This window comes from Labrus mixtus, chromosome 18, assembly GCF_963584025.1.
Source record: "Labrus mixtus chromosome 18, fLabMix1.1, whole genome shotgun sequence".
In the NCBI taxonomy this organism is placed as follows: domain Eukaryota; kingdom Metazoa; phylum Chordata; class Actinopteri; order Labriformes; family Labridae; genus Labrus; species Labrus mixtus.
In genome coordinates, this window is record NC_083629.1 from 5321838 (window position 1) to 5349638 (window position 27801).

The 27801-nt window shown below is 40.9% G+C and overlaps 1 protein-coding gene across 1 annotated transcript; it reads left to right on the forward strand.

The window, feature by feature from the left end:
• Window positions 1-395: 395 nt before the first annotated feature.
• apoba (apolipoprotein Ba) lies at window positions 396-27731 on the forward strand. Its single transcript, XM_061062758.1, has 29 exons — window positions 396-495; window positions 2136-2177; window positions 2813-2925; window positions 3041-3186; window positions 4393-4540; window positions 4870-5022; window positions 6878-7002; window positions 7093-7169; window positions 7870-8323; window positions 8733-8877; window positions 8968-9114; window positions 9219-9430; window positions 10576-10768; window positions 10861-11031; window positions 11116-11319; window positions 11414-11587; window positions 11685-11890; window positions 11985-12167; window positions 12363-12493; window positions 12844-13054; window positions 13162-13334; window positions 13762-13937; window positions 14630-14751; window positions 14870-15243; window positions 16006-23550; window positions 23656-23767; window positions 25650-25682; window positions 26000-26186; window positions 26302-27731. The coding sequence occupies exons 1-29, from the start codon at window positions 438-440 to the stop codon at window positions 27484-27486; spliced, it is 13200 nt and encodes a 4399-aa protein (XP_060918741.1). The 5' UTR covers window positions 396-437; the 3' UTR covers window positions 27487-27731.
• Window positions 27732-27801: the final 70 nt, after the last annotated feature.

Genomic DNA, 27801 nt, shown 5'->3' on the forward strand with positions numbered 1-27801 from the left:
TCATTCCTTATTTGAGCTTGAGTAACTTTTTTTGAGGTCCTCATTTTTCATTTTCTCTGATCATTTGCATTCAGTGAACTGACTGCAGAGGCTCCTAGAATCAGAGCAGAAACTTTAAGAGATGAACACAGCAGCTAACAAAACACAAAACATATTATGTCAGTACCACAGTCTGAAAGATTGAAAATAATTGTAATCATAAAATACAGGTAACAAGAAGAAGAGCAAATACTACTATTTAGTCAGAGTTTGACCTTTGGAGTGGCCCCTCAGGCTCTCTGTGTCTGTGCCCCTCTGATGATGACTGGGCCGGCTTATGGAGGGACAGCACACAGGGACTTTATAAAAGATGGAGGCGGAGGTTGAAGCTGAAATAGTCAAAGACTGAGAGAGAGAGAGAGAGCTGAGGAACACTGAGGAAACATTTTCTTGAGCCCATGATGGGTTATAGTAAGCTGTGTCTGTTACTGCTGCTGAGTAGCTACACGCTGGCTCGTAAGTAGGAAAGCCTTTTATGAACACAGTTTGTACTAAATGCTGGAAACATTTTAACACATATATAATATTGTAAGGTAATTTGAGGCTCTTTCTTGACTTGTCAGAGAAGAAGTTCAGGTGCAGTTAATGTAATTTTGTCTAAATGTTCTCTGTAAGAAAACAATTTAAAAATGGAAAAGCTTTTTATGTTGTTGTTACTAACATGCATGCTTTTACAAATAGAAACAGCAGAGATCAGGCAGAGAAAACACTTCATAGTCTTTAATTTTGGATGATAATTAAGAATATTATGACCTCATTTTTGATCTTAACGTCTTCCTTTACTCTTTCAAACATATATCTCTCCATCAGTGCATGTCCATAGGATCCTGTGTGTGCATGTGTGTTTCAGCCTCAGTGTGTTTGCAGCATGTTCAATAACAGAGGGTAAAAATGTAATTTCCCCTCACATGATTAATATATTTAGATATGTATATCTCTATCTAAATCTGTATTTAAGATTTACATGTGGTGTGAGGCCATGCATGTGTTTATTTTATTGTTTATTTTAAGAGTTAGTGCAAAATTCTTGTTTAGTTTTGCTGCCCCCCCTGCACAGAACGTTCTCCAAAATGACTTGAAAACGGGGGATCTTATTTCACTTGAAGCCTTTGGCTCGATCTTAAAAGTCAAAAAACGCGAGACTATTGGACAGTGCATGATGTGTTTCTGAATTGTAATCTGTGTTCATAATCTGCACTTTTATCTGCAAACCAGTTTGCACATTGTGAATTGTTAATTACCTGGTTAAATAAAGGTTAAATAAAGGTTAAAAAATGTAATCACACCAGAGTTAGCTACTATAATTTGCATCTGTCGCATCTGTCTACCTGCAGTGGGTACATGATCTTAAAACAATATGTAAAGAATATGTAAAACGTCCTTTCATGTGGACATTACTCTTCATAACACATCACATACATTAAAAAACATAAATATGGAGATACATTATATAAAGTAGCACAATGAAAAATGTCCTTCAGTATAAAAAGTAGATCAGCATGTGTTCTTTGTTGAACGTGATTTTTATTCACCAGCCTGACTGATTATATTTCAGCTGTGCATTTGTTTGTGTTTTATATAATCCTTTGTTTCACTCATTGTTACGCTCTGTCTTTTAATACATTTCCATTCACGTTCAATCAGCAAGAAAAAGAAAAACAGCAAAGTGGGAATAAAGTTAAAAAACACAACAGAGAGACGAGACAATCGAATCCAAACCAACCGAGTCTCTTGTATATTTTTCATTCACAAAAATGTCAAATCTAGATGGTCTTAATATTTAAATCTGCAGGAGAAGTGAATATCTCTGATAAAAGTGTTCATTATTACGGGAGCTTGTTTTATGAAGAGTTGTTACTATATTTTCATTCTAAACATGAAGAGTCTTAACTTTAAAAATGTTTACTTTAGTCCTTGAACTTTTCATCTCCATCCTTGTTATTTGCACCGTATGTTTTCTTTATTGTAATTTTAAAATTATCCGTACATGTTTGTCTCTTTATATTTCAAAGTTTTCACTGATTATGAATCAGGTACGTGTTGTTCCTTTGTCCTCCTTAATGGTGTCTATGATTGAATGTTTTGTTTTTTTCCAGAGGATGGCAGTGACGATACCGAACAAACTTCATGGTGTCAGAGTGAGTTTCTATCCACACATCAGTCGCACATTCACAGCCTTCAAAGTCCGTCTCTAAAGATCTTAAAATCAGCTTTGAGCACTTTTTCTGATTCATACTGAGAAATAGCACTGACAGTAAATATTGCATCTTTTAAGTTGTTGTTGTTTAGCTGATGTTAAAATTGATTTAAAAGGACAGTCAGTCTGGACTTGGTGTGCTGGCTCTCTCTCAGTGTGTGTGTGCTTAGCCTGGATGGTAGCTATGTGGTGTGTTGGTGCAAACAGACACATTGACCTGCTCACAGATCGATGGTGGTTCTGCTGAATGAATGAACACATGACCTATTTTTTTGGGTTTTTTTTTTTGTCCTGGAGATAGCAGCAGGAGCCGATGGACTCTGAGCTGCTTATGATTGAGTACAATAGCTACTGTTCAGCGTTAAGAACATTTAGCTTTCTCTGGGTGCAAAGGTTGAGATGATGTGGAGCATTCATGGAGGTCTTAAGACTCAGCCATCCTATAGGTTCAATAAAGGAGCATGACTTTGTCTTTAAAGGCTTGAAATGATTGTATCTGCATCAACAGCTTTGTGCATGAAGAATCAAGATCCTAGAGAGTCTGTGTAATCATGTTGTACCTTTATTGCTTTGCAGTGGGGTCCAGATTCAAGGCCCATAGGAAGTATTTGTACCAGTACACTGCAGAGAGCAGAAACGGAGTGGTGGGCACCGCCAACCTGAGGAACGGTCCGAAAGTCTCCTGTGAGGTACTATGACTGATCGCGTCCCACTTTGCAGAGTTCACCTGATAACAGACTCTCCTTATCGGAGCGCCCTCTCTGTCTCTCTATTGATCCTGTGCCTGCCGTCACATGTCTTTAGGTCGAGATCGAAGTCCCTCAGACGTGCAGATTCATCATGCACACTCGGGACTGCGCTCTCAGCGAGGTGTCCGTCATGGATCCACAGGGCCAGCCGGTCTACAGGCCTGCCAGCGGCTCTGACGCCTTCAAGGCCGCCATGGAAAAGTTAGTGGAAAACATATTCATGTGACTGATACACATGCAATACACTTTACTTACAGACAGAGTGGTTTACATGGGCGTCAGTGTTCCCTTTTTTATTCTGTCAGTCAGAGTGAATTTTAAAATCATGAATTTCAACTGATGGTTCATTTCAGGCCTGCAACACAGAAGCCAAATTACTTAACCACAAGTCATGTTATGTGCATGTTACTTATCATACATTTGATCGTTTCCTTTATGTGTCACTTTTTAACAGACACACCTCAAACAGTTATAAGTCGTTTTAGGGCCTAAACTGGGTTTTTCTACGAAAGTGACCCGCACCTATGTTTACTTTAAGTGAAGAAATGAAGTTAAACTCTATACATGTTTACTCTCAGGTTGAGGCCCTGTAGGGCGGATCGATGAGATCCAAAGTCTACGAGTATGTATATGACAGATACTTCATTTAGTGCTAGAAACACACAGCCGGAGAAGACTGGATTCATGAAATGGTATATTATAGTAAAATGTGATGTCATATATTTTGATATAAATAAAAGATAATCAAAAGACAGAATGAAATGAGTCACTCAGCGAAGTCTTTCAGAGGGTTATAACCTGAATCTGCAGCTCATCTCGATTCTAGAACTTCATTATTGTTGACAAGACAAAGAAGCAGAAGCGCTGCTCGATCTCTTTATTCACAAACAGGAGCTCTTCTGATGCTTAATTCATGTTAAAGGGGTGATTGTATGGGTAACAGTTAAAATGCAAACTGCGACTGTGTTTCAGACAACAATCCAAGACACACTTTAGGATTTGTATGATGACTCAGTCGCTCTTCAGGGCCTCGTAGTCAGAGTTTTTCTGTTTCGGTTCACTCTTAGGTCATCATTATAACAGCGGCGAGCTGCCAAAACAGTTATAAAATCCACTTTAAACACTATCAAAATTAACAACAATGTTAAAGTTACAAACTATTTAACAAAGAGGAACATCTGACAGCTCCATCAACAGCTGGCAGTGACCAAAAACTGAGCTTAAAGAGTCAATATGGCTTTTATTCCAAACACTGTCCTCCTATTTCTGAAGTGTTACGTTCAGAGACTGTGAGATGTTAGATCTCAGCAGAGCCAGGGTATGTGAGACATTTTTTAAAAACTGAACCTAAATCATTCCGTCTTTTCAAACTGTATCCCTACGTGGTTTTGTATTTTCTTCATCCAGGAGCCCTCTGAAGTACATTGTGGATGATGTCATCGGAGTTGAACTCTTCCCTGAGACGGACGAGCCGGTCAACATCCTCAACATAAAGAGAGGAATCATTTCAGCGCTCGTGGTGCCGCTCCTGGAGGAGAGTCAGAATAAACTCATGGTGAGGAAGCAGCTTCAGTGGTTACAAGAGAACCCGCAAGTTTTGATGAAATTAGTTGTGCAAAACCTTTCTGAGTGAAAAGAAGCATAAATAAGCATACTAAAAGTTCATAATGTATTTACAAAATACATTTATATATATATATATAACTAAAATGAGGCATTGGTCTCCAGCTTGGTGAGTACGTGCAGTATGCTCAAAAGATCATTATCAGCTACTTGTAGTCTCTTCTGTCTTGCATGTAGAGCTCCTAGAGTGCACACAGCCACCATATTCAAGGAGAGAACTTTGCTTTAATTTCACCCATGATTGTTTGTCGTCCCTTTCAGAGCACCGTGCATGGCCAGTGTTTGTCACACTACCACGTAAATGAGAGGAGGGATATCGCCACAGATGTGAGCGTGTCCAGATCTCTGTCCAACTGCGACCAGTTCAACAGCAGGGAATCAGCCAACAGTCCTCTGGCCCTGCTACAGAAACTGGTGAGACATATGAAGCTGTGTCTCTGACTCTGACTGGTTACTGTTGCCAATTCATAAAACCAGTTTGCTTTTAGACCACGTTACACTAAATTTGCTTCTGAAGGGAACATTAGCTCTGTCCCAGTTCAGAGGCTGCATCCTTGGAAGGACATAGTCTGAAGGATACATGCTAGGAAGCATGTCTAGACCGCTATGGTCGAGCTGAAATGTGACGGTCTGATCTACTAAGGATTTGCTGCTTGCATCAGCTGCATCAGAACTAGCTAACACACCTAGCATAATGTAACTTCATTTTAAAGATTATTTGAAGTTAAAAGTTGTTGTTTTTTACATTTGTAAGGATGCAACTGATCGTCTGTAGCCAGGGCAAAAAGAAGGCAGCTATTGTCAGCTGCATTTGATTCAATCAATCCTTCAATAAAATAGACCTTTAAGTAGGACAGCTTTCAAATCGCTGCTGTGACGCAGTCAGTCTTTAAAAACATGCGACAACCTTCAGGGCTGAAAAATGAAGCCACTGCAGAAGTGAAAAACTGAGAACCTGCAGTTCCTTGAGTGTCCACCTGCTGTCAAGGAATCACCTTAAGGCCCCATTATATTGCAGCCTTGGGAAGAGAAAAAGCTGTTTCTAGTACACACTGAACGTGGGGTGATTTTACAATAATTTTTAATAACTTTTATGACATCTTGGCCAAGAGTTATTCATAGATATTGTTAATTAGGGCCGTGGCTGAGTTGACTGACAGGCTGGCGTGTTGAAGCTGTCTAACACGAGGCTAAAGACCCGCGTCAGCTCCACCTTTTTGTTATACAATCAACTGAAAGTTAGAAAGAGTCAGCATTTCCAGTACGGTGAAATCCATTGTTAGGCTCCAGAAACATGTAACGTCCGTGTTAGATAAATACGTAAAAAAAGGGTGTGTCAAAGGTTGCAGCCCCTGAACTGGAACATAGCCATAGCAATGCTTTCGTCTGTTTACACAAAGGTCAAACATCCGTAGACTTTTTTTTTTTTTTTTTACAACTTCTGTTCCTTGTGAAGCTCCCAAAGGTTATAAAGGTCACTGCGGTGCTTTTGTTTTTTGTTCTAGTTGTGAAAAGTGAACTTTGTCCGTGACAGTTTGTTTTGGAAGCCGAAAAAACTGCAGAAACAAAATCACTCGGGGCAACGACCCCTCAAGCCTCCCTCTAGGTGATATAGGTTAGCTCTCGAAATCTGTCTCAACCTTATTGCGCAAGACTTTGTTTGTTGAATTTATATGTATGTAATGGTCGTTTGAGTATTCTAAAACTTTGTATTTATTGTGTAATATTTTATATCAGTCATTTCTACTTCTATATTTAGAATATTAGAATACATGTTTAATGTATTTATTGTTGTTGTGTTTTTGTTCTGCACATTGGGTTCTTTAGCATTTGAGGTGTTTTTAGTCATCATCATCATTTCAGACTCAGAGTCTGTTAGAATATAGATATAAGCAAACGAGGTAAAAAGACAAACATACAGACAAAACACCACCAAGGCAAATAAAGGTGACAAGGCAATTAAGTTATTTAATAATAATCTTGGATTTAACTAACTACCATTTAAGTATTTGTATCAAAGAATCAAAAGAGGATCCCAAAAGAGCCTCCAAAGTCAGCTGGTGAGAAGAAACATTTTTTTGCAAACCACTGGAGTCAAATGATTTCCAGCATGTAAATACTCTAAAAGGTCTAAAATTCCCAACTTTTTGTGCTGATGTTTTAAATAATCATTCCGGAAATTAAGCCCTCTTCCGTCTAATACCACAGTGACTTAAAGGTATATTACATTTGACTGACAAACATTAACCACGTGGTGATTTTATTCCAGCATCGGCCCATCTCTAATCTGATCAGCGGCACACAAACCTGCAACTACCAGTTTGACAACAAGGGGAAGCACATCACGTCAGCCACCTGCCATGAGAAACACACCTACCTGGTCTTCTCTCATGAGTAAGTCCTACTGAATGAATATTTATGTGGAAATAGTGCACATAGGAGTATCGTAACTCCTCTTGCATCACCATCTAATCTGCATTGCAGGGAGAATGGATTATCATCAATGGTGACCCAGGACCTCAGCTTCCAAAACTCCAAAAGGATCAGCAACAGAGTGTTTGGTGAGTGACCATTTGATCTCTTATCTCTTAGTGCTCCTTTTTGCGGTGTGTCCAGCTCTGTTGCTACCCGTCGGCCACCGTCTGCCTTTTTTCAGCCGATTCCACATGTTGAATTGGTCGTAAACGATTTAAACCTATTGTCAGACATTACACTCGATAAGAAGTATCTCTATCACGAGTGGTGAGCGACAGCTTCTCGTATCATAACAACGGTTTATATATCTGCATTCTTCTCCGTCCTCTACCTTCTCCGTCTCCCCCTTTTTGGAATGACGATTATAGATTACCGCCGCCTGCTGGCATGGAGAGTTTCTTCCTCTCATGCATGCGCAGAACGTACGTGGTGGTTGCAAGTGCAACTTTTTGGCCAAAATGCGTTGCGAGGCAACGCTACAGTTGGCCTTCGTCGCCACTAGTTCCCTGAAGTCTGCTTGGTGTGTCAGGGCCTTAACACTTTATCTGACACCGACCCCCCACCAGCGGTTTCATGCATCAAAAATGACTTTATAGAAATAATCAGTCTTGTAGCTGATGGTCTCTCTTGTTTTTATATGTTATAAAGAGACATCAGTATTCATTTCAGTCTTTCACATGACCAGCTGAAAACTCCTCATAGTACCTTTTGGTATACCTGCAGTGTATAGATGTATGTTCATTTATTGGGACATGCTAAATTAATGTTAAATACCTGTGTGCACAGATTTGAACCTTCAAAGCAAGCCACTGCACTTTGAAGACCCCGATGATAAAGCTCCACTCCAGACGAAGGACGCTGTCCTGAGCACCCTGAGGGACCTCATGGATCTTGCAGGCACAGATCAGGGTGACAAGAGGACCAGTCTCTTTCATAAGCTGGTGTCCGGCCTGCGCGTGCTGAGGAACGAGACCCTGAGCCCGATGGTCACGGAGATGATGGGTGCGTCCCCCTGGCTCACCTGGCAGGCCCTGCTCCAGTGCGGGACCCCTGAGTGCACCAGTGCCATCATGCAGGCCATCTGGGCCTTAGATGGAGTGTCGCTGGAGGTGGACGCTCTGGTCTACGGTCTGAGTCTGCAGGCTAACCCTGATGCTGCACGAGTCCGAGATATGCTCAGCATGGCTCAGTATAGGCAGAGCAGAGCTGTCATGTACGCTCTAGCCAACACGGTCAAGATGTAAGTCAACTTTTAGATGGTAAAAATCAGATTAGTTATGACACAAACTCTTTTTGGTACAACCACACATTCATTGATTTATACTAAATATGGAAGCCCTTTTAAAGTCTGTTAATTCTGGCGTTTTTAAACCGGGGACTGAATTACTCTTAGATATATTTGTTTTCGTTCCAGTAGGTTGCTTTAGTCAGTAGTTGCAAAAACAGGCTGTTATTTATTCTCCCACATGGACTATGTTGCAGCCAGCTGAAGTGATTTACTGATTTATGTTTAATTTATTTGTTCCCTTAGTTTTAAAATGTATTATACCAAATATTTGCAAATAAGGCCCTAATTTATAAATCCTTGAACTACCCTTTAAAAGTACCAAAAAGTCCATATTTATAAAGTTTCTATCTGTGGTGCACAGGTTCCATGAAGGAGAGGTTACTCCAGTGGTCTCAGATGTGTCAAAGTTTATGGAAACCCTTTTGAACGACTGCTCCGGAGAAATCCTCGATAATGACTCGGACTTTCCCGCTGACCCTGAAGAGCTGTCCTTCCTTGTACTGAGGGTAAGCATTATGCTTCAGGCATCTCAGTTACATTGTTCATGATTTAAAGGTGTAATTGTCCCAAATTAATACTTTTCCTCTAATGTCTAGGTTGTTGGTGTCATGGGGCGAGCCATGCAAGATGTCAGCCCCAGCCTGATCTCCTCGATTTTGCGGTGTGCTACAAAAACAGAGACTACATTGTCAAACCAAAAGGCAGCCTTACAGGCCTTACGGCTGATGGATATTAATGATGAGGTACATTTACTTCACTCCCCTTGGTGTTACTCTTTTTTTTTGAATGCATATTCAAGCACTTGCTCCAGCCATCCAGAGCGGTAATTTATCATCCATCACCACAGGTCAAAAGAGTTCTAGCACAAGTGTACATGGACACTCAGAGCCCCGTTGAAAAACGAGTCGCAGCCTACCTGATCCTGATGAAGCACCCAGACCAGGACTTGGTCAGAGACGTTGTGACAAGTTTGGAGAACCTAAACGATGATCACCTGTTGAGCTTTGTGGTCTCCCACCTGAAAAACATCCACAAATCCAACAATCCACAAATGAAAGAGTGAGTCATACACCAGTAAATATATATGAGTGTACCTGTGGAGCAAATGGATAGATAACAGGTTTAGTTTATTTCTGGAATTTGTGATTACATTTTGGAAAATTATGAGAAAAATCCTGCAAATACTGCTGTATGCTAGCACCAAATTTCAGAGAGACAAGCTCCTCACTAGTTTAAAAATCTAACATCTAGGGGCTAAAGGGCGAGCATTTTTTCTCAGCAGTTGAAGGAAAAGAAAACGGGGCTAAAAGTTCCCACGTTGTAAGATAAAGAACTACAAGTGTATGCTAATGTTCTATGTTTCTGTTGAACATGGGCAAGTTCTTGCTAATTGGTTAGCCTAAGCATTTGACCATGTCCAGACAGGCAAACATTTCATCTGAGGCCAACCTATGGTTGAAAGCTGTGGATTGAGAATGATGTACAACAATATTTGAGGTTACAAGTTTTGTTAAAGTTTAGAATCATACAAATTACTTCAATATCACTGCTTCCCTAAAGATACGCAAATAAAAATGTTTGCTTCTAGGACAACAGCTGACGTTAGCATTCAACCTTTTATCTTACGCTACCGTTTAAGCATCGTTTTGCAGGATACAACACAAACAGATCAAGTTAATTCACCAATTCTTTAAGCACACTCCTATTCATCAAATACTTCTGTTAGCTAGGACACATTAGGTATTGTCCAATGGTACTTCTTAGGTCGGATGTCATTCTCCTCTCTCTCTCTCTCCCCGATCTCTGACTCTGTCCACAGTCCTATCTCTAAATAGGACATTAAAGCCCATCAATAAACCTTAAAGAAAAAAAAAAAAATGTCACTCACAACTCATAACCTCGACGCTATCAGAAAGTTACTGTTGTGAATACTGTAAGAGGGGGACGTCCTCTTCTCGTGAACATGGTAAACACGACCCCATTCTGTCTCTCCAAAGTTGCCTTCTTAAGCTTTAGTTAAAGTGTGTTAAAGTAAGCATGCACAATGGGTTACTCAACAATGTTTCAAATACGAGGTATGAAACACTTTAACTGAAATATTTGGACTACAACAGTTAAAAGAAATGTGAGATTATGTGATTGACATGTTGTTGTTTTGGTACTGTGTCATCATTCTAAAGAAATCATTTTATTCCTAACTAAAGACTCAAGGAGTACATTGAGTTGGCCTTGCAAAAACAGACAGTACCTGATGGCTTGACACAGAACTACAAACTGGACTCTCCGCTGGGCTCAATCCAGACTAACATCATCCTTGACAACATGAACACCTTACCAAAGGAGGTGATGCTGGAGACCACTCTGAAGGTTTTTGACTACACGTATGACATCTTTGAGGTATGTTTTTAATCCCCTTGTTGAAAAAAAAGAAAGACACAAATAAGCTTTGTAAAGATTTCTAAACTTTTAAAATCCACCCCTCATTCAAGGTTGGCGTTGACGGAACCGGATTTGAACCAACAATTGAAGCCCTCTTTGGAGAAAAAGGTTTCTTTCCGGACTCCATCTCCAAAGTCATGTACTGGGCTGGTGACAGAGCGCAGATGCTCCGAGAAATTTTGGACAGATTGGCCCCCAACAGAGACAGAATGAAGAGACAGGTGAATCATATTTCATGTGATTATTTACGCTAACAATTTTTTTTTCTGTACAGGAACTGATACAGACTTGTAATATCTCTCCAGGTTCCAGATAATCTCCTGAAGGAAATCACAGCCGGTGTCCAGAAGCTTTTGCGTGACCTGAGTTCCTCTCCGACCCCTGAAGCCATTGCCTACCTTCGGCTTCTGGGAAATGAGATTGGATATTTAAAGCCCGGCGACATGAGAAAGATGACCGATACTCTCTTCATGTACTTCCATTTTTTTGGCAGGATACAGCCTTTCAATGTAAGATTTTTATGACCTGGAATGAACTTTGCAAGAAAACAAAAAGGTAAACATTTGGGTTATTTTTCAAACCTGTTCGTTTCCTATCCATCAGATCCTTTCTGCACTGACATCCAGCACTGAAAATGAAGTCTTTGCACACTACATCTTCATGGAAAACTCCTTCTCTCTGCCCACCGCCGCCGGCTTCCCTCTGAAGTTCTCCATGGCAGGTGTGTTCGCACCTGGTGCCAAAGGCGGCCTGACTCACTCCCGGCCTAACAGAATGGTAAGTAAGCTTTACTTTATCTCAGTAAACATGTAAAATAAAACTAGAATCTCACATGTATCTGATTACAGCATTTCTGTCTTCTTTCTCCTTGTAGTCTGAATTGTCCTTCATGCCGTCAGTCGGGCTTGAATTCATCACACAAATGGGCGTGCACATTCCTGACTATGTGGAGGCGGGGCTTGAGATGCACACTAATATGTATCATGAGAGTTCCCTCCATGCTAAGGTCACCACCAACAGTAACCAGATGAGACTGTCCTTCCCTGCTCCGAAGTCAAACACTCAGCTGCTCAGTTTTAGGTTGGCACCATTCGTTTCAAACAGTTTAAAACACTTTGTATCTAATTTGTTTCCAGATTCCAAAAAACTCTCTTCTCTCTGTTTCCCAATACAGCAACAAGGTGTTATCAGTCTCCTCTGGTCAGACTAAAATAGTGCCCTCTCTGGTGGAGGACAGGACTGACTCGACTGACTGCCAGCCCCTGATCAGTGGTCTTAAACTCTGCACGTTAGCACGCTACTCAAATGCTACTTCCACTGACCAGGCGCCATATTACCCCCTGACTGGAGAAACCAAGTAAAAAGCTCTACATTTCATTGGCAGAACCTTTATTCATATTGTATTTGAATTAATTGAATATATAAATCTGTATTGAAATAGGTTGAACTTTTAATTCTCCTGATTCAGTCCTCCTGATTCATTGAACCGTGCAGATGGTTAACGGTCTTACCATGAATGAGCGGTTTAATAAAACCTGTGTTCGTTTCTCAGGTTTGCTGTTGAAATTCAGCCCACAGGACAAGTTTCAGAGTACACTGCCACCATCACTCAAGAAACGCTCAGAGAGGGTAAAAAGGGGCGTAATAAAGTAGAATACCTGAAGCTAACCCTAAAGGCAGAAGGTATGTGAATATGTGTGTTTGTGTGCATGTAAATGTGTGTGAGCCAGCATCTCTGTGAATATATCCATACCAGAACCATTTTATGTAGTGAGTCGTAAATAAGTTTGTTAGTTGGATGTGCACTCAGTATGTCCTACGCCCCATCCTGAACTCACTGAGTTTAATTGTGTCTGGTGTGCAATGCAAGAGCGCATGAAGGCTTGATAATAACAACATTAATTGAGCAATGGGGCACACTTTAAAGACATCACATGTTGCCTGGAAACAAGATGTGCCATTAAATAATGAGAAAATGAAAATAAAATGTAATGTAGTGAAAATCTAATGTGTTAAATATCTTCTGTTACCAGGGGACGATTCAATGGAGGCCACTGCATCTCTGAAATACAACTACAATAAGAACACCATCACCACTGAGGTTGTCATTCCCGACTACGATGTGGAAGCCGGCATCAAGCTGGCTGTAACTGACAGTGAGGCTGAAGGAAAGACGATGCGGGGTATCACCATCGATGTCACCAACAAGAACATCCCACAGCTCAGTCTCGTTGGACGCACAAGGTACACACCGTTTATTTGGTCATTTTTATTTCTCACAAGTAATGAATTGATAAGAATAAATCAGAGATTGAGTCCTGCCATCCTTTTCCTCTTTGTTTAAATGAAAGGCTCAACATGATGAAGGATGCCATGCTGCAACTCCAGATGGTCATCCCCTCTCTGCAGGCTGATGCCTCCATCACTGCCACCCTGAAGAAGGATGAGGACATAATCATGGACTTAGAGACAGTCATCAACCTTCCTGAGACATCTTCTCAACAGAAAGCAACCCTCAAATACGGTAACTGCCAGCCATCAATCACAACTTCACAGCAGAAGACAGATTGTTTTATTTGTTAAAGGACCGGGTATAATATGAAACATAAAAGCCATTTGATTTATCGTAACAGGGTTCGCTTACAGCTGGTTTTCATTAAAAGTCCCTTGACCGGTCTTACTTTAAGACATTTATGCTGGGGCTGTCAAATGATGGCATTTTTTAATTAATCGCAAAATTTCAAGATTTTTTCTCATTTTTAAACGCATGTTTGAAATTCCATTATTTCACAATTAAAGAAAATGTGTTAGGCTTGCACTGTCTTAAGCTTATAGTACATTACTTGCTGTTTGAATTCAGCCTTGCTTTTATTTTGAAATAAAGTAAGGAAGTTCTGGTCTACTAGTAAATGCTGACAGCCCTAATTTATACGTATATTTTCTCTTTGCAGATCAAGACAAGTTGGAACTGGAACTGAATTCAGACCTGAGTTCAGAGATTCAGAAACTGATCCCAAATATAGAAGATCATCACAGGCAGCTGCAACAGCTCATTGATCAAATCCTGGAACAGAAAGTGGCAAAGACGGATATGAAACTGCGTCACATTGTCACCAAAGGAATTGAGGTAGGGGAGAAGAGATTGGACACAGTAATGAATACTTTCTTCAAGTAGCATGTGTTTTCTGTCCATTTGGTTTAAGCACATCTGCTATAAAATATGATGCTTCAAAAGCTAAAGCCATTTTTATTTGTTTAGGATCGCAGTCCTTTTATGCTTTAAGACTTATGATGATCAGGTTAAAACAAACCAAAAAGACTCAAGTAGATGCAGCAGTAACAACCTTGCCATTATTACACATAGATTCATTTGACCCCTGTTTAATTAGCGGGATAATACATATTAGCTCCTTTCAGAGAGCACTGAATTACCAGGTAGAGTTCAGCTTCTTTTTCTTGGTCATAGAAAAGTAAAACATTTCCAGAGAGGCAGAAGCTGAATATTGAGAATAGATGCTGAAATATACAAAATGAAGTTGCACATGTAAATGATAGCTCTTAATATCTACTAATTAGAGTGCAGTTTACACCAAATTCAGACGACACATGCACATTCGTATGTAAGGAATGTTGATTGTAGTTGATACCACAGGAACAAGCTGCATTGTTCATGAGTCTAACCAATGAGAAATGTACACACCCTTTTACAAATCACTACAGTGAGCAGATTTTGCAATAATCATAGTACAAAACTCTCAAACCCTGCATAAAAGTATTTGTATGAGGTTAAATGTGTTGTATCTATATGTCACTCTGAAGGCCGGTGATATATGGCTGGGAAAATTATCAGACCGCGTCCCCTATCTCGCAAACCTGCGAAGTAAGAGGAGTATCTCAGATCTCACCTTGCCAGCTCTGCCTGAGAAACTGTTTCTTCAGATGTAAGTGTGGGATAAGGAGTTCAACAAACATCCGTGCATAACTTGTAAAGATATTTTTTGATGCAAAACTACAGATGGGTCAATACTGATGATACTTTTTTTCCCCTTACTGCCACAGTGACAGCTTGTTTCGATACCAGTTCAACAAGGATAGGATGGCCATCTCGCTTCCTCTTCCACACGGAGGCAAAAAGTCAGAAGAACTGAACATCCCAGACACTTTATCCATGCCTGCCATAAATTTACCAGAAATAGGCATATATGTCCCTGCGAAAAACTACCCAATACCATCATTCACCATACCCCCTACTCTGGATTTCACTGTCCCTCTTCTCGGCCTGGCTGAAGCGTCAACCAAGATCAACAGCAACTTTTACAGCTGGGAGGGCTTGGTCTCTGGGGGCAACAACACTGTTGATGTACAAAACTACATTGCACAGTACAAGGCCATAGCCCAATCACCTTTCAACCTACTATCGTACAAGCTCGAAGGTAAGCATCTTAAGTCACAAGTCCAAATTGTGAAAGATAATCAATAACGATGAGGGATAAGGTAAGGCTTATTGACAATGTCATAGTCCATCGCCGATGGCTTACAGTAATTAACTGTAAGAGATGTACCATTTTTTCCTTCTATTGACCAAATGTGATACCTAGATGTGAATAACGGCAGATACAGTGTAAGGCTAGGCTAGCAGCATAACAGGGCGGCTGTGGCTCAGTTGGTAGTGTCAGTCACCTCTCAACCGGAAGGTCTAGGGTTCGATCCCCAGCTCCTGCAGTCACATGTACAGTAACCACATGTCCGATGTGTCCTTAGGTGAAAATGTATAAATGGGATCAGTTCCTTCAGATGGTCACTTTACCTAACAACCTCTGCCATCAGTTCATGAACGGGTGTTGGTTGGTAGGTGTGACCTGCGGTGTAAAAATCATAAAATATCCCAACATCATGATTTACATTAGATATCTTCATGCCACTTTGGTAGACACCCCTCAACCCAAGTATGGGTCTTTTTATATTCCCTCAGAGAAAGTAGAAGACTGCTTATACTGTTACTTAAAGCATAAAGATGTATTTTTGTCTGAATTTAAGCTTCTATCTGAAAAGGTAAGATCGGGAGCTCACAGTTTAATTAGAGCTGTTACCATTTAAATTTGAACATAAAACATTTTCATCAGAGCCTTTTGTACATCTATGTTTAGGCTGTAACAAAAAAACTGATAGTGGTGGTTTTCTCTTTCTTTTTCAAGGAACTGGGATGATGTCTGGAAAAGCTGATGAAAATATCAAGTATCTCCTGAATAACTCCTTTAGCCATAGCCTCATTGACACGAGCTTCAGCGTCATAGAATCCGCGACAAGACTGCCAAACAAGTTTAATGCCAGAGCCAACTATAAGATTGAAGTCTCTAGTCCAGTAGGCCTGCAAGCCTCTCTCTACTACTCTGCTCAGTCCACTTCTACAGATTCAGATGAAGTTTATGGAGATGGCACATGGGATGGGTCGCTGAAAATAGGTTCGTTCGTCACCAACACCTCCTACACAAACAGTTACAACCTGCGTCCACTAGATGGAGAGGGGAGAGGAGAGTCCACACTTCACTTCAACTCGCCATTCATCCAAGTTCACAACATGATCCAAGGAGTCTACGCAAACTCTGAGTTGAATATATTGTCCAAAACCAACACCCAAGATGACATCCTCAAGCATGTCGCAGAGCTCAGGTACAAAGATTCCCAACTAACCGTTAAGTGCAACGCTGTGGCCCAAACCATGGGTAAATCACTCAATAACAAAGTTGAACTTGGTGTGTCCAGCGTAATGGCCATCCTCAGAATTGAGTCACAGGCAGATGATGACCAAAACAGGGTATACTCACTTATAACAGGATCCCTGGGTTCAAATGGACTTGAGGTAAACTCTGAGGGTTCCCTCACTTCTGACGCAGGTCGTGGATTGCACAAAGCTTCTGTCATGATTACCGGAAGTGGTTTGACCACCAGTGGAACCAACAGCATTCAGTGCAGTCCGGTTACAGTAGAGAATATCTACAATGGGGCGATAGACAACAATGGAGCAACCATGTCCTCCATGACCAAAGCTCTGGCTGAGGAGAGCAAAGGAGAGCTGAACATTGAGGGTAAAATTACAGCTTCAGAAGCCTCTTTGTTTGGTGTCCTGAAGGGCCATGCTTATGATGCAACCACAAGAAACAACATGAATATTGCACTGAACCGAAGGGGGCTAACCTTTACTGGCAACTCCATGGGAAGAATGAATCAGATGAGTACAGAAAATAACCACTCGTTGACCCTCACTCTGTGGACCCTGGCCCTTCAGTCTAAGACTGACAACTTCATCTGTGAAGATGTTTACTACAAGCAAGACACCAAGGTTGATATGAAGCCGTTTGTTATGTCCTTTGATATGACGAATGACTTGAAGTTTTATGAAGCCGGCTTGATCAATGAAGGCCACATGAGACTTGAGCCAACTAAGATGGATCTGAGTGGAAGTGTCAAGGGAGCCTATCGAGATGATAACATTAAGAACACCTATGAACTCAGCTATGACAACCTGGCTGCTACAATGAAAAACAGCCTTTCTGGAAATATAATGGATGCTCAGCTAAGTCACAACTGTGAATTTGAAATTGCCGGACTTTCCTCCACATCGATCTGTGAAACAAGATTAAATTCTGAGCCTCTGCGTTTTGACAGCACTCTACGTACCATGGCACTGCCTTTTAGCTTTACTATCGATGCTCTTGTCAACAGTGATGGTGAGATAAATCTACAAGGGAAGCACACCGGACAGCTGTACAGCAAACTTTTGGTTAAAGCTGAGCCCCTTGCTCTTGGATACTCACATGACAGCCGGGTATCAACCACACATAAGCTTCCCTGGGGGTTGTCTTCCACTAATTTAGACAACAAATTTGAAGGACTTCTGACACCAAGTGACCAATTTCTTACATGGAATTTAAAATCTAAACTCAACGAGCATGCTTACAGCCAGGACATCAATGCTTACAATAATCCTGAGAAAAATGGATTTGAGTTTTCAGGAGTATTGTTAACAGACATTTTCAACAAGTTTAGCAGGGAAAGGAGATCCCCTCCAGAAAAAATCAGTATGGAGGGTTTCCTCAAGTATGACAAGAATAGTGACTGCCATATCATTGAGATCCCGTTTATTGAGAGCTTTCCTGCTGCCTTTGAGCATCTCAAGAACACACTTGTACAAGCCCTAGAATCCTTTCAACAGAACATCAATAATTTAGATATTGATCAGTTAATCTCAGACTTCAGAGCCAAGTTAGATCGGCTACCATCGCAAGTGGGTGACTTCATGCGAGAAATGGACCTGGAGAATAAAGTGAATAGAGTAAAAGCAACACTATCTTATTTGATTGATGAGTTTTCAATATCAATGGATGACTTGGAGGTTGCGATGGAAGACTTAAAAAAGAAGTTGGAAAGTACAGTGATGGACATTGTCACCAGTGTAAGAGGCCTAATCCTCAATGGCGAACATCTTGCGGAGAAGATAAAAAATGTAGTTTCACAGATTGAAAACACTCTTCAAGAGTTTGATGACAAGTACAATATAAAGCAGTCACTTCTCAAAATACTTGATGCCATTGATGACATTATCAGACAGATTGATTTACAGAAGCTTTCGGAAAGCAGTGCTGAGTGGCTGAAAGAGCTTGATTCTAAATATGGGATTTTGGAGAAAATCAGAGACAAACTGTCGGAGTTTAAACAGCTCATTGAGGACTTTGACATCAACAGGTTTTTTGAAGACATAAAGAATTACCTTCTCTCAATCGATTTTGCAATGTATGCTGAGCAACTTTCCTCTAAAATCTCCTCTTTGGAAATGGCAAAAGTTTTTGATTCCATGAATGACGTTATTGTCAACTGGATTGATGAATACGAAATCCCCAACAAACTGAACACAGTGTATTCTTACTTTAGGGACTTACTTGTAAAGTACAAGCTTGATGAAAAATGTAAAGACCTCATGGATCAGATGTTGATTCTCATTGAGGGATTCAAAATTGATGAGACTGTGCAGTTAGTGGCAAATACCCTGAAGTCTATTCAATTTGAATCTGTTTATGATAAAATGATGCAACTTCTTCAAAGCTTGACAAGCCAGCTCAGATCAATTGACTTTAAGAAGAGCATTGACGACCTCAATGAAAGCATGTCTTCAATGCTTAGGTCAATGAAGGAATTTGATTACCATGCATTTGTTGATGAGACCAACGAGAAGATTGCTGACCTTACTAACTATATCAATGAACAAATTAAAACATATGAGATCGTTCAAAAAATTGAGGCCGTTAGGGAATTTTTCAGAGAGATCCAAAGTTCAATCTTTACATATCTGGAAGGATTGAAAAACACAAAGGTGGCTGATGTTCTAAAGAAGCTGAAAAATGTGCTTGATACCACATTTTTTAATGACGTTTATCTGAAAGTACAGGATATCCTTGAGGACATGAGACAACGCATCCTTGACATGGATATCAGAGATGAAATGTATATTTACCTTCAAAGAGCAAGTGAGTCTTACACTAATATGGTTGCCTTTATTTCTGCACAGTTAAACAAACTGATAGAAAAGATTGGAAATGTTGTTAAAGACAGCGAGATAACCAACCAGATGAAACAAGCTCTAGATACAACGCTGAGTGCACTGAAAAAAGCCGAAATTGAAGTTGCCCCTTTTACTGTACCTCTCACTGACCTCATCATTCCAGGATTTACAATGAACCTGAACAAACTCCAGGAGATAAGCATCCCAGCTCAAATTTCAGTCCCAGAGTTCACCATCCTCAACTCTTTCACAATTCCGGACTTTACCATAGACTTTGATGAAATCAAAGCAAATATGATCGCAATCATTGACAAAATCAGAGGTTTTGAGATTCAGTGGCCTGACCCTGAGGATATCTTTGGTGAGCTTAAAGTTCTTTACCTAACTGAACTACCAGACCTCACCTTTCCAGAGATAACTCTTTCAGAAATAAGATTTCCCGCCATCAACATCCCTAAGTTGAATCTGAAGGACTTTGACATCACAATGCTTCCAATTCCAGACATCAAATTACCTGAGGTTCCCAGTGAAATTTGTATCCCAGTTTTCGGAAAACTCCATGGAGAATTTATGGTGACCTCCCCAATATACACTCTTGTAACCACAGGGAAGGTGGAAAACTCAACATCCATACCAGAAAACCCACAGTTCACAGCCATTATCAGTTCGTATGCCAAATCACGTATTGAGCCCCTCGAATACACATTCGAAGCCACTGCTCAGTTGGAAGCTCCCAGAATGGAGAAGTTGCAATTCACTGAACAAATGAAAGCTACACATATGGCCTTCTCTATTGATAATGAGGGATCTTTGATGCTCACTGGTTCCTCTGCTGAGGCATCTGCCAAAACTACTGCCAAAGCCACAACTGGAATATACACAGCAGACTTAGTCAACAGTATGGGACTTACGTTGAACGATGGAATATCTGCAGCAATAGATACAACTTACAACCACATGTTGGAAATTCCCTCAATTGAAACCTCGAGTCAGGCATCAATGACACAGAATATAGCAGCCACAGTGGATTCTGGCAGAATTGTTGTGACCAGTGAAACGACTGGGAATGGGAAGTGGTCCATTCAGGATTACGCTGATGAAGGAACACACAAAAGCAAAATTGACTTCAATGTAGATGTTAACACCGCCAAGTTAACTTTTGCTGAAGAAACGGACTGCAAGGCCTTGAAGTCAAAGAAAACACTAACTGCTGAATCAGTTATTTTAAGCCATATCACCGTTGAAGCAAGATGTGAAACTGAAATCCCATCTGTCAAGAAGAGTGTTATGACTTTAAATGGAGAGGCTCATGCTGGGGATTTGAAAGTTGTACTGACAGCTTCTCATGATGCCGAATTCAATGGAAATGTGATTGGAACTATGGCTAACTCATTGACATTTATCGCACATCCTTTTGAACTTGAGCTTGATTTTAAGAATAAAGTTAACTCGAAGATTTTCTTCCCCCTTAAACTCACTGGTAAGGTAGATCTCCAGAACGATTATGGTGTCATACTTAACACTGAAAAACAGCGTACTTGTTGGTTTGCTTTGGCAAGATTCAACCAGTACAAGTACAATCACAATGTAACTGCAGAAAACAATGAAATGGACATCTTCTCACACGCATCAGCTAATGGAGAGGCCAATCTGGATTTTTTGACTGTTCCTCTCCATATCCCAGAGATAACCATACCTTATCTCGATATGAAAACACCTGAGGTCAGAGACCTCTCACTTTGGGAACATGCTGGATTTAAAACATTGTTAACTACTCCTCAACAGTCGTTCGATATGAATCTGAAGCTTCAGTACAACAAGAACCCTGAAGTGCACAGCTTTGAATTACACCTTGAGCCGTTATACAATGCAATCAGTGATAATGCCCACAACATCCAGGTTAAATTTGAAGACTGCAGAGACAAAGTAGTGACACTTCTAAAAGATTCATACAACCAAGCAAAGTCACAGTATATCAAGCACAAAGTCGACACCTCTAGCATGCCTCCCAGAATCTTTACTGTGCCAGGATACAAAATACCCATTTTAAATATTCAGGTATCTGCTTTCAGTGCTGAGATGCCGGCCTTTAGCTATTTTGTTCCCAAGGAGGTCAGCACACCAAGCTTCAAAATTCCAGCACTTGGTTTCTCTGTGCCATCATATACACTTGTGTTGCCATCCCTGGAGCTACCTGTTGTTCATGTTCCAGAAACTTTAAGTAATATAAAGCTTCCCACTTTCACACTACCAGCCATTCAGAACAAAATTGAGATCCCAGCTTTGGGTAACATTACTTACGACTTCTCCTTCAAATCCACTGTGATTACCTTGAATGCTAATGCAGGCCTTTACAACCAGCCTGACATTGTTGGCCGATTCAGTGCTGTCTCTACATCTGTGTTTGAGATTTTGAATGGAAAAATGGATGGCACCACTAGTTTGACAAGGAAGAGAGGAATAAAATTGGCCAATACTGTGTACCTGGAGCATAACAACTTGGAAGCAAACCATGAATGTGCTGTAAGTCTCTCCAAAAGAAGCATCGAAGCTTCTGTAACCAACAATGCAAAAATCAATCTACCCTTCCTCAATCTAGAATTGAATCAGGAACTCACTGGAAATACCAAGACCAAGCCAAATGTGGCGTCCAAGAAAAAAATAAAATACATGTTTAACATTCCTCTGATTGAGTCTGTTGGAAAAGGAAACCTTGATATGAACTGGGCATTGGAAGCCCTTTCTTCCTATGTGTCACTGGAGACTTCTACTAAAGGAAAGTCAGAAATAACAACAATGGACAGCTGTACCTTAGCTGGAGAAATAGAAAATGAGGCCACTTTCTACCTTAATGCCAATGGCCTTCGTTCAACTATCAGGACTGCCTTAGACTCAACCATTGACAAACTGGCTAAACAAAAGCGGAGTTCAAACAATATCTTCCAGTTTGACTTGAATGAAAACTTGGCTCTTGAAGTCTCCTTGCGACGTGTGTTTGCTAAAGTAGATTACACAAGCAACAACAAAGTTGATTTGGACTCTTTTAACACATTTGGGAAGCACATTGTTAAAGGTGAACTAGATTTTGTTCCTCTAACAACGGTCAAGACAACACTGAACATTGATGCAAGTCAGCCAAGTAGTTTTGGTCATGCTGGACTCATTCAGAACATCAACCTTGCCATCAGCTCAGAGAAACAGTCTTTCACCTGGAGTGGTAAAGAACAGCTGGCATCTCTCATCCATGCTTGTGATTTAGTTGTGTCCAATGATGATTCTAAAATATGCATGGACTTGACCGGCTCGGTAGAAGGCCACCTTGCTTTTTTGAAGTCAGTTAAGCTTCCAGTGTATCAGAAGACCCTCTGGGATGTGCTCAAGTTCGATCAGGTCACAAATATGGAAGACTTACAATTCCTCAACGTGTCTTCAAGCGTTGTATACACAAAGACCATGGACGGCCAGGAGTATACAATACCAACTAAAATATTTGAAGATGGTGTCATTTTTAACATACCTAAGATTCACATTACCATGCCTTCTTGGTTGAAAGACATTCCTAAATCCTTAAGGGAAATAGACATGCGATTTGAAAACCATGATTTCCCTGATCACCTGACTTTGCCCCCTGTTTTCTCTGTTCCAGCCTTTGATGTACCATTGACAAACTTGCATGTGGAACCTTTTACAATTGATCCAAAAAATCTCAACATCCCCAAGGTGATCACAACTACAGCCTTTGAGATCATGCTGCCTGGCTTACCAATAATGTCAGTGCCAAGCTACGATATTAACACAGAGTATGTACAAGGGAAGATGTCATTCCTTTCATTAATGGTGCCACAATATGATATCACAGTTCCCTCTTTCACATTACCCAAGTCATTAACCATTGGAGAGCACACTCTTAGCTTGAATGAAATTACAACCCAGATTTCAAACTTTGAGCTCCCAACAATCGTCATTCCAGAGCAAAAAATTGAAATCCCTGAATTTGCTCTACATCTGCCTTCGGGTTTGTTTATCCCAGCTTTTGGAGCCCTCCTTGCCAATCTCAAGGTTTCCTCCCCCATTTATAATGTGTCAACAACTGCGCTTCTGGAGAAGAAGGACTCCAGCCTTCTGACTTCCCTGAATTCAGTTTGTACTTCTACAATGATCTTCTTGGAATACGATCTCTCTGGTAAGACTGGAACTCAATCTTAGTTCATTTACGTGCATTTTTATGTGAAATACTATATCTGAGATCAAAAAATACATAATTTTTCATATTCTTTTGTCTTCTCAGCCAGCGCAACTCTTGGATTTGATAATGGATTTTTCAGTCTAAATGGGAAGGGCAACTTGATTCATAACGATGTTAACGTCAACTGGCAACAATTTTTGACACAAAACCTGAGGTAAATGTTGACTGAATATTTTGTGCTGCTGCAGTCTCTATTAGAGTAGAAATCTGGATTTATTCATTTAGTGCTGTATATAGAAATCTGGTATTCCATTAAAGGAATTTTAATCAGAAAACTCATCATGATATAAAAAAAACTTCTCAAGGTAAGTCAATAGCAGTTATTTCAATTCAATTTTGATTTTAGTGGTGAAATCAAGCATGTATATTTAAAATATTTCCAAATAGACGTTTCTGTATTTTTTATGTCTGTGTTAATGAGACCTTGAAATTATTGGATGACTGCTTTTAGAGCAACTCTGAGAAGAAATGAGCAAGAACTTGGAGGTGGAGGTTTGGTTGGTTTGCATAATGTCTGCCTCCCCTCCCCCTGACCTCACCACTCCCTCTAACCTCACCGACTACTACAACTGCACTCTATCCTCCTGCCTCGACCTGCTCGCACCAATTAAAACCAAAACAATCTCCTTCACCCACTCTGCTCCCTGGTTCACTCCAGACCTCCGTCACATGAAAACCCATGCCCGTTAACTGGAAAGACTACGCAACAAAACCGGACTCACTGTACATGCTCAAGCCTACAAAGACCACCTCCAACAATGTAAAGATGCCCTCTCCCACGCCCGATCCACCTACTACTCTCATCTCATACAGTCTGGCTCCAGAAGCCCCAAAGCATTATTCTCCACAATCAACAAACTCCCCAACCCTCTGGACAACGATTCCCAATCCTTCACAGCAGACAAATGCACCTCCTTCCTGTCATTTTTCCAAACAAAAATAAACACCATCTACAACAACCTGGCACCTCTTTTACCTGTCCCGGCTTCTTTCCCTTCCCCCCACATCCGTAACCTTGGTGTCATCTTCGACCAAACCCTTTCAAAACAGCCTTTGTCCACCTCAGAAACATCGCCCATCACTCTCATTCTCAGCTGCTGAGACCCTCACCCACGCATTCATCACCTCCAGACTAGACTACTGCAACAATCTCCTCTATGGTTCACCATCCAAAACAATCAAGAAACTCCAATACATTCTGAACTCCGCTGCTCGACTTCTCACACACTCCCGCACCCGAGATCACATCACCCCCGTCCTTCATGACCTCCACTGGCTCCCCATCCCCCAGCATATCCAGTTCAAACTCCTCATCCTCACCTACAAAGTCCTCCACAACCTGGCTCCCCCTTACCTGTCTGAACTCCTCCACCAGCACACTCCCACCCACACTCTCAGGTCTGCGGATGCAAACCTGCTGCCCCCCCCCCCAGGTTCTCAGTCATCCAGGTTGTGGTAAATTCAAAGCTTGATCCAAATGCAACTGGACTGGTTAGAGATCTCCTCTGAAGGCTTCTTCAGGAGTGGTCAGAGGCGCTATTTGTCAACAGCCAAGGCAGGCAACTGCTTGGGGCCCCTGGCCAGCAGGAGGCCCCCAAGGGCTGACAAACCACAGCAGTGGCTCAAAATGTGCAAATTCTGCAATGACAGTAGGATACCTCCCTAAGGGGTCCTCTGTCATTGCCCTGCTAAATGCATGCATTTTTTTAACTTTGAAAACCAACATTTGTCAATGAAAGTCACAGAAGGAAAATGAAGAGGAATTATCTTTCTGGGAGTGAAAAAATAAATAAATATAGACAGAGGAAGACGAGTATGCGTTAGGAAACTGGTATACATAACAGTAATGAATGCTTGCTGGAGGGGCCCCCAATGAATTTTTGCAGACCCCATCAGACTCTAAAATTGCCACTGAGAGAGGTGAAACGTCTTCAAGATCTTCAACCAGTCCAGTTGCCTGTGGACCGAGCTTCGAATTGGCTTGTGTATGTTGCTCTGCAAGATAAATTAACCTAAAATCACTTTTTTTTTCTCAGGATGAAGCGACAAACCCCTCCAGCTGATTCAATGTAAGTTGTTATGTTACGCAAAGGCAAAGGCAAAGCTCTTATAAAAGAATTGAACAGGGTGCCAATAGCCTAGTGGTTATGTTGCACATGCCATGTACAGAGGCTTAAAGTCCTCGACGCAGCCGTTGTGGGTTTGAATCCAACCTCTGTCCTGTGCTGCATGTCATCACCCACTCTCTCCTCCCAACATTTCCTGTCTCTCTTCAACTGTCCTATCCAATAAAGTTAAATGGCCCAAAAATGAAACAAATATAAAGTCATTAAACAAAGACGCACCATAAATGACCTCTACTAACTACTGTTTCTCTGTCTTAAAGGGAGTCTCGTCATACTCTTAATGTTGACATCATCAGCCCAACATTTGCTGATGGGAACTTCCGCTTGACTTCCCGCAAAGACGGCATCACTGCATCGATGTCTTCACCATCAGCTGGTTTCCTTGGGTTGCATTTGCAGCGGAGATCTGCGTCACAGCTGTATGGAAAACTGTTTAGTCGCTACCTGGTAAGTGTAAGCCTTAAGCATCTCTTTTCTTTAAACCTACAGATGGATTAGCAGTATATACTGTGCAGCTTGACGATCTTTTGACTGTATTTCTCATTTCCTCTCTTATATTCAGTCTACTCCTGACAAGGATACTGATGTCTTTACTGCCAAAGCAACTCTGAAAAACTCCCTTAAGTTGATCTTCCAAACGTCATGGAATTGGGACTTCCTCAATGACTTGTTTGAGGGCACCAAGGAGAGGATTCCTGCTATCACAGATGCTGTTCTTAAGTTCATAAACAAGTATCACATAGCCCACTTTGGTTTTGATCTCAGCCGTGGCGGCATAAAGCTGAAAAACACAGTTTCCAATGGCATAGAGAGAGCCTACCACGAGGTTCCTTTATCTTTTAACACACTTCAGAACTCAATCGAAAGCATTTTTGATCAAGGAAAAGACATGTACAGGAAGGCTTCCGACAGCTTGATGTCCTTAAGTATGCAAGATGCTGTGGACAGGTTGGCTCGGGATGCTAGGCAAGCCTTGAAACGCAGTGAAGAAAAGGTTTATGTCCTGATAGATGCTGTCGCACAGTTCTTAAGTGACCTGAGGTTTCCAGTGCCTGGCTCTGAAGAGAAGCTCTCGGGCCTGGAGATGTTTCAGCGAGCTCGACGGTCTGTTTCTAGATCCGCCGAAAGAGCAATGCAAAGATTCTCCAGCCTCATGACAAAGATTTATACGTACATCCGGGATATAGAGTTCACTATACCTGGAACTGCGGTTGTTGTTAATGGAAATGAGATCATGGATAAACTGGAGTCTTTCGGAAGATCTGTTTACAATCAGCTTAGACATTCAGTGCGCAGAGGCTTTGAATTGCTTCAAAAGACAGTTTATGACCTTCTGCAAGTGATTGCTGAAAAAGGGCAGAATTTAATCAATTACCTAAAAGATGAAAATGTGGAAATTGCCTCTGACATCGAAGCCTTCCATGCAAAGGTTCTGCAGTCTTCAAAACAACGTATAGAGAAAGCAAAGGGATTTGTGGCTGATTATAAAGATATAACCAAAATGAAGATTCAAGATGCTTACAATTCTTTAAATATGGAGCTTGTGAATAACGATACCGGAGAGATTATCAACATTTTGCAGTCACAGCTCTACGGAGGACTTAATGGAGGTGTAGATCTGATGAGAAGTTTGTCCCAAAGCACAGCGCCGTACATCAGAGTGAGCAACAAAAAGATGGATGTAGAAATTCCTTTACCCTTCTTCTGGAAGTCTTTCAGTGAATGGCCGACACAGTCCAGGCAGTAAAGCATGCCTCTCCTGATGAAGTGTTTACCTTATGCCAGAACAAATTTGTAGTCTTTGTGAAAAAATCTTCTTTCTTTGATGTCAATAAAAATGAGTTTCGAGGTGTTTTAGCCTGAATGACAAGCAAGTTATTTTTAATGTGAGATTTATTTAAATTTGACAATTCACACAATTATGAGCTACCAATGTTTGCATGTAAGTTAGTTTTATGATGATGATGTTCAATAAAACTATACTGAATACAATTTTTTTGACTCTGTTTGTGCCAACAATACTGCAATGCATCAACAACATTCTTCATTTTACTGCCATCTA